This window comes from Vipera berus (assembly GCF_964194415.1).
Source record: "Vipera berus genome assembly, chromosome: 6".
Taxonomy (NCBI): domain Eukaryota; kingdom Metazoa; phylum Chordata; class Lepidosauria; order Squamata; family Viperidae; genus Vipera; species Vipera berus.
In genome coordinates this window covers 42480348-42494645 of record NC_138208.1, presented here as the reverse complement: position 1 = coordinate 42494645, position 14298 = coordinate 42480348, and the positions used below count along the sequence as shown (strand labels likewise).

Here is a 14298-nt window from a genome sequence, read left to right as displayed (position 1 = left end):
ATCTCTCCAACTAGTCCTCCAAACAAAAAATTAAAAAAATTCCAAATTCATTACTTGAAAAGAGAGGAAGCCAAGAAATTCTTGAAATGAAAAAAGGGAAATCATCAAGAGTAATTTAAAGAAAAAAATAAATCAAAATGTACTCCTCTGCAATGTGTTTTGAACAATTGGGATGTCTTGAAACCTCAAGTAGCTGTTAAGGTTAACCCTGTCAGACAACGTCTGGTTGTGCTTTGTATTGATGTGTGGCAGTAAAAATAATCTTCAAGAAGGCAACATTGAAAAACTTTATAAACCTGTGGTTGGCTAATTTATCTGATAACTAAAGCCACGGAAGAAAAGAAAAGAAAAATTTAAAGAACTGAAAGCAGGGTTTTTTTTTTCTCTTTTTCCTTTAATCTGGCTCTTTGGACTAGTCAATTCCCCTTTGTCAGATGGGAGGAGAGGAGGCTGCTAGTTTTCCCCTCCCGTTCACACCTGTAAAAGGCCCCAGGTTCAATATTCCTTTTAGTTCTTCCCAGTGCTTTTTTTCTAAAAAAAAAAAAAAGTGCCGGAATTCTCATCTTGTTAAACTTTTATTTATATAATTTTATTTATATAATTAAAAATATATATTCAATTCTTAACATAAATTTAATTTATTGTATTTAAGGCAAATGTTCATAGTAAATTCCAAAGTTTTGTCCAATTCTCATCCGGCAAATCTTTGAGATTTGAGCCAAGTTTAATTCATAATTGCCTTTAGTTTTTCCATCTGATTTTGGCTTAGATTTAGTAATGCATCTTTCAGGCATTCATTAAATAAACTAGAATTTGTTGTGAGCAAATACAAACAGCTCATAAGCCAGACCTACCTATATTAGCAACCACATTATTGATGGCTTGTACATACCATTTTAAAGATATGATCACATTGGTTCAAATCAATGAGATGCTCCTATAACCCAAAATGCATGCTATTAATTCATCCCTGCCAGATTATTTTCATCAGACTTAGTTCATGATGAACTTAGAACACCACATTCAGTTTTATCAAATTTATCATGAAGACAGCATAATAGGCTGCCATAGGGGTGAAAAATTGTGGGATAGCTCCCCCATGTTTATATACTGCAGGTGGGTATAGTAAAGATGGAATATTATTTTTTTGTCTACTTGGAAAATGATGTGTTGCACTTTAATAGAGGAGACAACCTTTGCATATATAGTATGACATATATTGAGTTCCTTTTGGAAGGACTAGCAGTGGGTGATAATAGATGTCTAAGTGCATATGCTGCCTTCAACATATATGTGTTTAATTGATGGAGTCATGTTACTGACAAGATAATGAATTGCAAAGAAATTGTTATTAATACATAAGTTAAACATTTTGTTTCTATTTCTTACAACTGCTGATAAAAAATGGCCTGGCTATGTTCAAATTATACACACAAGAGAACAGGCTTATGTGAGGGGAAAAGTGTTACAATTCAATCTATTTATGAATATGAATGAATATGTCCATAATTGCCCAGTGTATTTTAACAATGATATAGAACTGTGCTATGAGGAGCTTACAATTAACATTTCTTATTCTAGGGGAATTAATGACAGAAAGAAAACGGATTAAAAAAAGTGGATGCAAAAGTAATATTAGATAAATATGAGAAAATATAGTTGCATAATCTTTAAGTAATTTATGAAAAAAATGCTTAAGTTTACCACTTCAGATAGACGTACAAAATCTGCAAGAATCCAGACAACCACTAAAATAGTAGCCATGCCTGGAGAAAGTATGAAATGAAATATTTCTATGTGAAATTGTTTATGCAAGCAGTTAGAATGGAAATGAATGAGTTTATTTGCTGATATGTAAATGTGTGTGTTAGCCCTCAAATACCCTCCCCCTCCCCCCACTGTGGAAGAAACAGTAAATTACAGATTTTGTTGTTTTTGTGAGAGAATTCATGAAAAATGCATGTGAATGAGAGAAAACTATTATTTTTTTAGTGGTGAGATTTTTGTAAAATTTCTTTTTCTTTTTCCTGTTTCCTTTTTCACTGGAGAGGCAGAAAGGAAGGGGGGAAGATCTCATTTTAACTATTTTTTTTCTCTGCTTAGAATTCTGGTTTGAGGAAAGGAGGTGGATGTGAAATTTAATGCCCACTTTTGCAGTTTCAGCTTGCAATTTTTTTTTCTGGAAAGAGGAGGCAGTAGTTGTTGAACAAAGGAAGTTTTAGTTGCTCCATCAACTAAAAGAAATAACTCTGAATTGTTTTGTTTAGATTTGTAAATGTTTTACCTACTGAATGGAAATTTGTTTCCATCTGGAATCTGATTAAATTGGAATTTGACTAAATATAGCAAAGAATTGATACTAGGGTTTGATACAAGACTTTAGCTTTTGCAATAACCTAGTGATTTATTTCAGTAACTCAGAATATCTTATTAAGCTTGTTTATTTTTTGTGAAGTTGAAATGAAGGAGAAGTTGAGAATTTTTTTGGGATTATAAATAGCTACAGTATGTTGTTTCGACTAAAGATTTGTATGCAAAACTGTTAGGAAAAGAGCTTATGTTAACAAACGCAAGCTGAGTTTGGTGAGTGCTTTTTTGTTGGCTCTTCACTAGGTTTTGTAAATATGGACAAAGGAACGGCTTAGGGGGGTTGACCCAGAAGTGGGGGGAAAGAGGCATTGGCATTTTTGTCTAAAATTGACATTTGGGGAAGTTTTGGTGGTTAGCATTTTTTTTCTCAAGTGTGGGTAATTTTAAATCAGAAAGCCAAAAGGAGGTAAACACTTGTTCATAGATGACTTTATGCCTTACGGCAGGCTCTGAGGTTGTTAATAAGGGAGAAGGAGAATATATACACTGACTCCAAGTATGCTTATGGAGTCTTGAATACTTTTGGAGAAGAGAACAGTAAGAGGATTGATTAATAGTTAAAAGGAAAGAGTTGGCTCATGTACAGTTGATAGATGTCCTTGTGGAAGAAGAAAAGAAAGAAGTTAGGCCAAAGTGGTGGAAGGGAAGGGAAGAAATGGATAATAGAAGGAAGAAGCAGGAAAGTTGCTTTTAAGTTGGTTTGCACAAACTTGTGAATTGTATGCATTAAGCAGGGAAACTGCCATTAACGTGGTCAGCTCAAATATATGATGGAAAAAGAGAAAAATGAGAAAATAGAAGAAAGTGGGAAATGGATATTGCAAGATGGGAGACTTCCTATCAATACAGTAAAGCTTTACCAACAACTTCAAATCTGGACATATGGAGGGACATACAGAGATTACCTTTTGGGGAAGAATAACACAAGACTTAAGGACAAGTGCCAGGATTTTTTTTTTATGCATGTAAAACTATTGACTATAATCAAGCTAAATGGACTAAGTGTGGAGACAGGCCTACTCATTTAATGCCAAATACGTTTGCACATCCTACCCAACCTGGCATAATCAAAGGATTCCTGCAAACTGGTGTGCTTCAAGATAACCAGACCAACGGATTTTTCAGCATCATTTGAACTAGCTATCAATTGAACCAGATACAAATATGGGTTCAAGTTGATTTTCATGAACTGGAAACCACAACTGAGATTTCCTCAGTGTCAAAGACTTTTTTTTTAATTGAGCTGGCCCCAAAGAATTATTTCATTTTTAAATGTGAAGCTCAAGAGATTCAATTGGAGAACATCACTTCTCATTTCAATTTGATTTGGAAAGAAAAGGACCGTCCAATCAAATGGGCCCTCTATTTTGTCATTGTGGCCCTAAATTGCATTATTAGACCCCAGTCTGACATTACATATAAGGAATATATCACAGGAATCACTGACAGAATGCGAATGTTGGCTCATATCCCTGTCCAGACATGGACAGGAACATTGGATGTTGGAGGGTGGTTTTCAGGAATGTTTGATAATTGGAAAAGGATATTGTTCATTAGGGTTTTGGCCTTAGGAGGGCTGTTGTGTTTACCATTGCCTTATTTAGCTTATTCAAAGAGTTATTAGATCCACTATATCTGGACTAACTTTTGCTGCCACTGCTATCTATAACGATAAACCAGGTAAAGCAATGATTTTAAGACCTTTACTTGCTGACTACACTTACCTCTTCAAGAGTCCCTAAGCCTATTCGGCTTTTATATTAAAAAGGGAGGATTGAAGGGATTTTATTATGCTTAAGCTTGATATTAGTAGTGATATTTTGTAATCATTTTACATATAACTTTATTTGCAAGCAGCTTTGTAGGTGCCTTAAATTGGGAAATTATTTACATAAAAGCAAATGTCTCATGCTCTATACACAGGAGATTGCTTGCATGAAAAGAGCTCGGTAAGGGGAAGGGTAAAAGGAGTTACAGATGGAGCCTGGGTTGCTGTGTATGAGTCATCATTTTGGAATTGTTTTTTTGTGCTATCTTACGCCTGGTACAAAGACCTGATCTTTTTGTTCTGAAAAGATATAAAAGGTGGAAGACATCTTTCCTGGTTGTTGCCTCCATCCCTCTACCAGCCACAAAGAGGGATGGGGTCACCCAAATGGTGTTTTGATCAAAATAAAAGTTGTTTGCTTGCTGAAACCTCGGCTCAGGAGTTTCTTTGACACTTTTAAATTCCTGAGTAATGCTGGGACAATTGTGAAGCTAAGTGGAAAACCTTATAATCAGGGCTTTTTTTTGTAAAAGAAAAAGGTGCCGGAACTCACACATCACACAACCTGCCTTGCCTACCCTACAAGATTCCATCCAAAAAAAGGTGCCGGAACTCCGTTCTGAGCGTTCTATGAGAAAAAAATCCCTGCTTATAATACAATGTGTTAATATTTGCCTTAGCCAGATAAAATTATATTAAAAAATAGCAGTAGTAGAAAATTGAAAATGAAGATGCTTAAATATATTAGGTGTTAAAATACAGATGACAAGCAAGAACAACACTTTTCTTCTAAGTTGCTAAGGATATCTGTTAGTAAGCCACTGGAAGTCTTGATAACATTTTTGGATGGTGTTAAAAGTTAAAAATTGCCCTTCAGGTATTTGAGAATTCTTGACCAAACAGCTTAGAATTAAACTTTCTAAAGTCCTTTCCTATAGCTATTTTCTATAAAATGGCAAACATTTCTGAAGCTGCAAGACAATTTTTAATGTGAAAAAGAATTTGCTACTACATTTTCAAAAAAACTCAATTATTTTTGTATAATATATACATATATTATTTATCTTCATTATTTCTAATGAAAGAATTAAATTAATTAGAAATCCCTTTGGAAGCATAAAGCATAATAAAACTTACAATAATGGTAACTGTAACAATTATAATAATAAGGTGGCAGTTGTTTTACATATCACCGTTTTTTAGACCCACTGTTACCACTTGTAGGCTTATTAAAGCTCCTACTCATTTGTGGAAAGTGTACAGTTGGGGTTCTTTCATTTGGGCCATATAATCCTAGATTTCTGGCTGCAGCTGATTTTCTGAGTGGCTTGACACTAGGGAAAGGACAAAAGACTTGTGGCCTAGGCGTGCAGGATTTTGCCACTATTCCACTGTCATTGGCTAAACTTGGCAATTCACAATTGTGTGTTTTGACTTCAGAACCATCTCTACTATTCTGTGTAAGTTCTAAGGTTTCCAACTTCTGCTGGACCACTGATACATTGACACTGGAATTGATATTTTTGTAAGCTGGTTCAAGAGATTGTCCATCTGTTGAAAGGTTCCCATCACCTTCCACAGTTTCAGATTTATTTGCAGTTTCTTCTTTTGTATTAATACTACTAGCTTTCCCATGTTCACTCTGCTCCTCTATTAGTCCTATTGTATCTCCGTAGCCCAGGTGGCCTTTGGCTCGTGCTATGTTCTTTCGGTGTACCCTCATGTGAGTGCGCCATGGAGAGTTTAGCTTTGCTTTAATATCTTCATGTGGACCTGGTAACATCTTTCCCCCATTGTGGCTTGGAACATTGTTTTTGGCAGACTTGCTGGTTTGTTTGGTCTTCTTCCCCAGCAGAAGATGATTGATTACTGGAGAATGATTTACCTGAGAAGGCATAAGACTGGTAACTGGACCTTTATCTGAAATAAAAATAAATGTATTTTAAAGTATACTGTTGAAAGAGACATGGCAAATAGAAAACACATTTTCTGATTGTACTGTAGGCACAAAAGCAAAGACTTGTAGGATTTGAAGCAGAGGAATGTTCATTTCACTTACATTCTACAGCATTATTTTTAAAACCAAACCTAAGGCATCTTTCTTGCCCAACAAGTAAACATTGCATTATGTTTGCTGCAGTTTTATTCACTGGAAAACAAAATGGCTGCAAAAAATACAAAATACTATATTCAGAGTAAAAAATAGTGAAAGTAATTTTAATTAACATTTCTAAAAATTAAAGGAAAGGTGTTGTATATAGGAAGCAACCTTAGAACAATTAGTTTCTCTCTCCCTCTCATTTGCAATAACTAGGAGTGATTCTTCAGAATTTTCTCTTTCCTATCAGAAAATGCCATTCTCTTATGCACTGCTACTAACAACAAATCAGATTTATTAATTACAGTATATTTTTTTCCTGTCACCTATCCCAAAATAATGTCACATAAAAATACATTTTTGCTAGATATTAATGTGAAATCTAATATAAATGCTCTAATAATTAAACTGTGAATTAGGTTAGTTTTTTAGTGAATGAATAAACATCACAATAATAATTTAAGTAATTATGTTTCCATTCCCACTTAGATTAACTAAATCATGCCAACAGGATGCTAGATATCTTTAACTCATATTTATAAAGCACATAATCAAAAAGCCATGTCATACCTGATCTTATGCAATTAAGGTTAATTAATTTAATATGGTATTCTTAAAGTACATCAAAATGTCAAAAATAATCAACACGTAGCTAAACTATATAATTGGAAAAGATTAGTAAAAGGAAGATTTGGCAATCTTGGAAAATGAAATTTTCATTTTGGTTTGACAACATAATTATATTGCGTTTCTCAAAAATTTTGAAAAGATACTGCCCTGTAACATACAGACCAACTATCCTGTACATCCATCCTTGTAGGTGGAGAGGAGTCCACAATGCAAGATACTGTATGCAAACACTTTCATTATTACACCAGTGCAGGAAGTTATTGCAGGAGGATAAGTGAAAATGCAGGCCTCCATTGTTAATCCCACAGATAGTAGACCATTAACAATTTTGATTTATTCTACACGAAGCAGCATAGCCTGTGAAATAAACATGCTTACCTATATATAAACTTACAGGATTTAGATCAAAATTCTTTATACACTTAATCAGCTTAATCTTGTAATACTTCAGTAGTTCAGGCTGCTGCTTAGTACCTAGTTAGGTGTTTAGAACTTTGTATTCCAATTCCAAGGATGCCAGAAATGTTAGTGAAATCAATACTTAAGACCCCTGGAGCCCAAATAGCACAGATATCTTTAAATACCATTATTCAGCTGGTCCCTGGGATCTAAAACTATCCCAAGGTCATCATCTTCATACCCTAACAAAAGAAAAACAAAGATTATAAACTCTTTTATAAGTAGCTTTTCATCATATGAGATTATTTCAGTCAAGCTGACAGATCTCATCTTTTTTCCCCTTCTGCTTCTTCTTATACACTGCAAACTAAACTGAATACAAATGTGATTTGCTTCTTAATACAAATAGAACTTGAACTAATAATTCCTTCCAATTATTAATTACCTGCTGTGATGTACACATGATGAACCTGCTGTTGCTGCTTCCTTTTTATCCGAGAATACTGTCTTTTCAATGCATTGATGTCAGTGGTCATACGTTCCATCATCATACTGTTAAAAGCTGCATGATATTCATTTCGGCAAGCATTTATTGCACCCGGACTTAGTTCTGCAATGTTGCTCGAGCCTAAACTCTGCTCTTGATTATAGTCTGGGGAAAACATTAGAAATATATCAGCCAGGTCACAATGATACAGTTGAAGCTACCCCTCATATTTCCACTTAATTGAATTAGAAAACTTATAAGTCCTACATACAGAAGCTATCCAGAATCAAAAACTGTATATGCATTGAGAAATTACTGCTTTATTAGTGATAAATACTTGGCTGAGAGTTACAAGTTATTTTAAAATGTAGTGTACAGTAAGCCATGGAAATCAACCATACTGATAAAAAACCCAATTCCTTAATGAACTCATAAGTTCCAATCATTGTATCATATGAGAGTAAGCAGGGACTTCTCAACTGAAGATATGAATGTAGGTGGGGACTTCTCAACTGAAGATCCATTTCTCTATTTAAAATATTACCATGTTTCCCCAAAAATAAGACCGGGTCTTATATTTATTTTTGGTCCAAAAGACTCATTAGAGCTTATTTTCAGGGGATGTCTTATGGGAAGCAGCGAGGGCACGGGAGACAAAGGTGTCCAGCAGCAGTCACGGCCCACCGCCCCTTGGCTTTTGCACTCTGGGGCTGCGAAGCCCATGCAGTGCAGGTGAGTGGGAGCACTGCTACTGCCGGGTCGGCCTCTGCCGGATGTCCTGTACAGCCACCCGCCCACTCCATCCACTGTCTGGTTGCTCATGGCCACAACGGCTTACAGTGCTTCTCAGGGCAGCTGCTCGGGAGGTGAGGGCAATGCTGCGGAACGTGCCTTCAGGCGAGAAGGAGAGCTGCACAGACAGGCGGGGGCAGCCCAAGGACCAGGTGGTGCATGCCTCCCCTGCTGCCTCCCTCCACCTGGCAGACACCTGCCAAAGCTGCACAGGATAGGGGAGGTGCATGCCACCTGGTCCTTCGACTCCCCAGCCTGTCTGCACCACTCTCCTCCTCACCTGAAGGTGCGTTCCACCAGCACTGCCCTCGCCTCCCAAGCATCTGCCCTGGGAAGCCCTGTAATCCCTGTGGCTGCGGGCAAGCAGACGGTGGGACAGAGTAGGCGGGTGGTTAACTAGGGCTTATTTTTCAAGTAGGGACTATATTAGCATAAAAATCATGCTAGGGCTTATTTTCTGGTTGGATCTTATTTTCGGGGAAACATGGTATTTTCAGTGTCTATAAACTATGATGGTCAGGTTGGCATCATAATGTCACCTGCAGGGCTATGATTTGTATTTTTGTACTCTTTGGGGAGGGGCAATGCCTTTCAGTGAATTTACAAACAAAAACTTCATTATATCCAAAAGTAATATAATATTTATGCATATCAGTAAAAATGCAGGCATGGGCAGAGAATTTGCTTCAGTTTTTGGATGTCTTCCTGCCAAGTTCCAATATTGCAATGGCAGAGGATCTAGGATATGCAAAAAGTAGGTTTCAGGGGCCACATTTTGATTTCTATATTGTCTAACCTTGCCATAAAGGCTAATGTACTACACACCCTGGACACACCACATCACTGTCTTAAAGGCCACTCAACTGTTTTTATTTGCACGTTTTATTATCATCTTAGATTCAGCTGGGAGTAAGAATTGAAACATCATGTTTGAAGAAATGAAATTAGCCTCAGCAGCAAAGCCTTGTATACCAGTTGAATCCCCCATAAAATTATTGACATTTCAGAAATTAATATTTACCTCTGAAATGCTTTTGATACTTCTGTAGTTCTGGAGCCAAAAATCCACTAAATGGTCCAAGACATCCAATAACATTTGCTATGGAGTCTTCATCACCTATTTCATTCTCTTCATCACTGTCTTTTATTGTTCCCAGACGGCTAAAAAACCAGAGTACACAGATATGACTTTCATGGATGATGAGGTATAAGCCATAATAATGTGAACGACTGCTCAAGCTGTTTCTTTCTTTACTTACACCCCAGTAGTCAGAAGATGCCTTACCTTGCAGTTGATTTTACTGTAGCAGGAAATGGTGTAATGTTGTATGTATATTTCTCCCTTAATTCAGACAGCTGAGGGAAGGGGAACTGGGCCATAGAATAAACTATCTATGAAAAAAGAGAAGAAAGAAACCGAAGAAAAGAATAATTTTAGGACACTTTTCATGCAAATTCAAATACAAGATACATTTACAAGATTAGGCATTGCTTTTTCCACATTTACAAAAGCAAATATAAACAGTTTTATTATTACTAATGCAACAAACATTGCTTGCAGGAACTACAAAGAATAATCCACAAGAAACATAACTAGTCAAGTCCTGGAGATAAGAGTGTTAGGGTGAAAATAATGAAAATGATGTAAATGCATATATTTCTTGCATTCAAAGGAATTTGTATGCAGAGCAAACTATGCATATGTATATACAACTACTTATTTTATACTTTAATGCATTTATCCTCAATGCATTAGAAGTCTTAACTATGTGATTTCAATTTTAAAGAAACAATCTGTATCAATAGAAACAGATATATTTGTAGAAAAATATCTATTACTTATATAAAGAAACTTTCGCTTTTATGAATTTCTCAATATCACAACACTAACAAATATGATTTGCCTCCTATGAGCTGGAAGCCTATATCAGTCAAGGATTGATTAGAAAATTGGACTAAGATGATGGAAATCCACATTTAAATTCCCATTAAATCACTAGACTCATTAAGTTATTTTGTGCTAATATATGTGCTAATGGTTTAGGCTTGTTCAGTGGGATTATTATAGTGCATTATATTATAAAAACAATACGAACCCTGTCATGTTAAGTCAATTTCTCATTTTTTCAGTACTTCCACTGTTGGTCATCCAATAAATAATCAAAACTACCATGATTTTATTAAGGCTGATATATGACAGTAATATTAATAAAAGTTGTAACTTGAAAATACTTGTAATACATACTTAGGACTGAAACACATTGATAGAGCAGTTTTGGAATTTATAAGCCTGGTTAATAAAGTCTTCATAGGGTAGAGGGAGCAAAATATCTTTAGATTTACAGAATTTTTTTCAAAACTCATTTTGGTTCTTTATTTTGGTCAGGTAATTTTTCATGCACAATCTCACATTCATTTGAAAAATATGGAAATTGAACTGTTTTTATAAAATAAATGTATATATACTGCTTCTTTTTAGATATTTTTATTACAATACACTGAATCCTTATTCTCAAATATTGTTCTAAATATAAGGCTCTGCAAACTGAAATTATGGATTAACAGATGTTGCAATTTTACTGTAAGAAATGAATAAAAAGCATATAGTAAATAATGACAGGTAAAATTTTGAAAGCAATAATATGGAGAAAATTTCTGGATTACATTCCATTTTTAAATAGATAAGATATTGATTGAACACATTCAGCTTAAAATGCAAATCTGCTAGACCTCAAACTATATATCTTGCATGAAAACTGAGAAAAATCCCACATTGTACTGATAGTGGCGGGCAAGCAATTCAGCAGCACAAAATCACCAAATGTGTAAACAACTCCTCCCCCATGCACTGCAAGCCTAAATTATGCTTCTCCACATTAGTTTGATCATCTCTTCATTATTATTGTACCACTTCATTTCCTGAGGAGGGGGAGGAGGAGGGGTGAAAGAATCTGAAAATTATTTATTTCAATAGCAACCTTTTTTCTAGTCTGTCCATAAATGAAACAGTGATCATATCATTTCATTAGTGTTGTTGATCTCCAGACAGTGAATGGATTTTTTAATCTCTCTGTCTCTCTCTCTCTCACACACACACACAAACACACACACAAATACACAAATCTTGTTTTTTGTTTTAACTATAGCAGATTATTCTTCTGAAATGAAGTACATAATTTTCACTTCCTCAGCAATATAATCCAAATAATATAGACTTATATAGAAGAGGATAAGGAGTCACTACCTTATCTGAATTAATTTTGTTCTGACAAATACCAGGGGGCTAAGAAATCTGGACTGCAAACAATACAGATTTGTCTTTTTGATGCTATTCAGTGCATTTTTGAAGCCTGGATTGGTAGCCATAAAAGACTGTACATTGTGATTTTCCACATCAGTCAAACCCACTAAAATGCAGACCATATTGCCTGGAGAGCAATTTAAACTGACATTTGTCGCATATTTCTCATTATATAGCAGTGCTTCTCAGTCCTAGTTATGTTACAATTTGTTCCCAGGATTCCTTAGCCAAATGCATTGCTATACAAACTAAGATCTAAAACATTATCAAGAATAGATAGAGATACATGGACAACCATTGTATATGTTTTAAAATCATAATAATATTGTATTATTCATAAGATTCTTTTTTGCTTTGATACACTTGTCAAACCTAGATAGAAAGCAAACAATACCCTAATTAATCCTGTTAGTAATAATAGAATGATATGCTTTAAGAATTTTACTAGACCTTTAATAGTCACTGAACATAGCTAGTTGGAATTCATTTCAACTGTTAGCCCAATTTTCTCACTGACTGATATGACAGCAGTTCCACTGGGATTGAAGAGATCTTTCTCAGCTTTACTTAGAAAAGTCAGGGATTGAGTCTTTGACTCTGTGACTTAATTTTTAATATTTTTAACAAGATGTATCAAGTTGGTTTAAGTCCAATCTAATTTCATATTTTCTTACTAACCTGCATGAGTTCATTGCTATCAACGAGTTTATCTTCCAGCATCTCCTGCGTTAATTTTCCCATGGTGCCATAGAAGTCATCTGCAGTTTCACAAGAATTGATCTGCCTGCATCACAACACAAATATTTCTGTTGCTATACATGTTGTAATCCCATATTGTACATTATTTGCTTTATTAAGCTGTTTTTCTTGTTTCCTTAGGATTACACGTAAGGTTACATTTAATGAAAGCCTAAACAGATAACTACAAAAATGTTGCTTCTTCAAGGATGGCTTGAGAACAGTACCCTGGCCTAGGATAATTACCTGTATTGACAGAGATTAAAGATATGGTGATGTCCAGTTACACAAGGACAGAGAATTTAAGCATTTAACAGCTTTTGTCCCTTCTGGAAGTCTTCATCAGCAATCAATTATTGGAGAGATCAGCCCTTCAAAGAACCTGATCTTTAGTCTTGGTAGTGTCAGGTCAGTCCTATGATTTGACTGAATGTGAGAAACTACATTGGCCTGTGAAATAGACACATATTTAGGGAAGCAAGTATGCTAATATGGGTCACATCTGTTTTGGCTGGATATTCTGAAGCTGAAGGAGTAAAAAATGTGGTGTATCTGTGATTCATGAAAACAGTATCTCCCTTAACAACTCTAACAAAAGTATCTTTCAGCATGAGCACCTTGGTTTGGAATTAGGAGTAGATCAAAGATTTTGTTAACTTATTGTGTTGTGCTACAGTCTGAAAAAATTCCTAACTGACCAATGGGAATTGTATTTCATGTTTGAGACCCCTGGATTTCAATATGCATTTTAGGTTTTGTCTAGAAAAATTTAGGAATTCATAGCAGCTATAATAAATGGGTCTATCCCAGTTGGTAACAGGTACGATAAATGATGTAGATTATATATTTTGACAATTTATTCTAATCAGGGGGATGTTCTGCTAGTAGGAAAGCCTCAAGTTTCTCCTTTGTCATGGATGGAGCCCCATTGGATTAATGGTTGTACTTCACTTCTATTGAGGGGCAGTGGACTTGTTAAGATGAGCTGCCTGAAACATTTATTGTACTCAGCTAGTTGCCAATTGAAGGGTTCTGGAACAAAGGGAAATTGTTTAGTCTAACTGTTGCTTTCTTGCTTTTTGTAATCGGCTTTTGCACCAGAGAAATTTCATGCAAGTGTGGGAAACATGTACATGGATGGGATATACTGAAGGAGGGAATAAGGGAGGGTACAGGAATGATTGATGTCTTTCTTATGATGTAATGGCTCTGTTGTCTGATTTTCATTGGCTAACAAAGTTTATAAACCAATGCTACCAACTTTCTAAGGCATGGCACTTCTGGATGTAACTCTGCCAGCATTCCAGATTGTAGGCCACCCAGCTGCTTAATTTGATCAAATAAAGTGCTGCTTGATCAAGAAGTCTCTGCTTGGGTTATCTAATTAGATTGATATGGTATCTCAAGTTTAAGTAAGGGACTGGAACCTTACACAAGAAATCTTCAAATGACTTGAAACTGATTCTACCAATAATTTCTATTTCTCAGTTAGAGTTCAGATAATGTAGCCTGGAGATAGTTGCTCCAGGAGGCATAATATGAAAATGGGTCAAAATAATCTGTTTTCTTTTGATTTGCCTGATTTGAGAAATGACTAGTCTCATATTTAGAGCTATATGCTGACACCCATATATATTTTTCTGAGACAGGAAATATACCCACATAGGGTTGCTCCCCTGAATGCCTCTCTGTAATCGGTAATGGGTTGGATGAGA

At 35.4% G+C, this 14298-nt stretch overlaps 1 protein-coding gene across 1 annotated transcript in view; it reads right to left on the bottom strand.

The window, feature by feature from the left end:
- Positions 1–1404: 1404 nt before the first annotated feature.
- Positions 1405–14298, bottom strand: part of TBC1D30 (TBC1 domain family member 30) — a 68653-nt gene continuing 55759 nt past the window's right edge. Inside the window, exons 9-14 of the mRNA XM_081331188.1 lie at positions 12524–12629; positions 9830–9936; positions 9566–9705; positions 7711–7917; positions 7451–7507; positions 1405–6058 (exon numbers count right to left, since the gene is read on the bottom strand). Coding sequence (XP_081187314.1) covers positions 5328–6058; positions 7451–7507; positions 7711–7917; positions 9566–9705; positions 9830–9936; positions 12524–12629 — 1348 coding nt within the window. The 3' untranslated portion in view covers positions 1405–5327. The remainder of the gene's footprint in view (positions 6059–7450; positions 7508–7710; positions 7918–9565; positions 9706–9829; positions 9937–12523; positions 12630–14298) is intronic.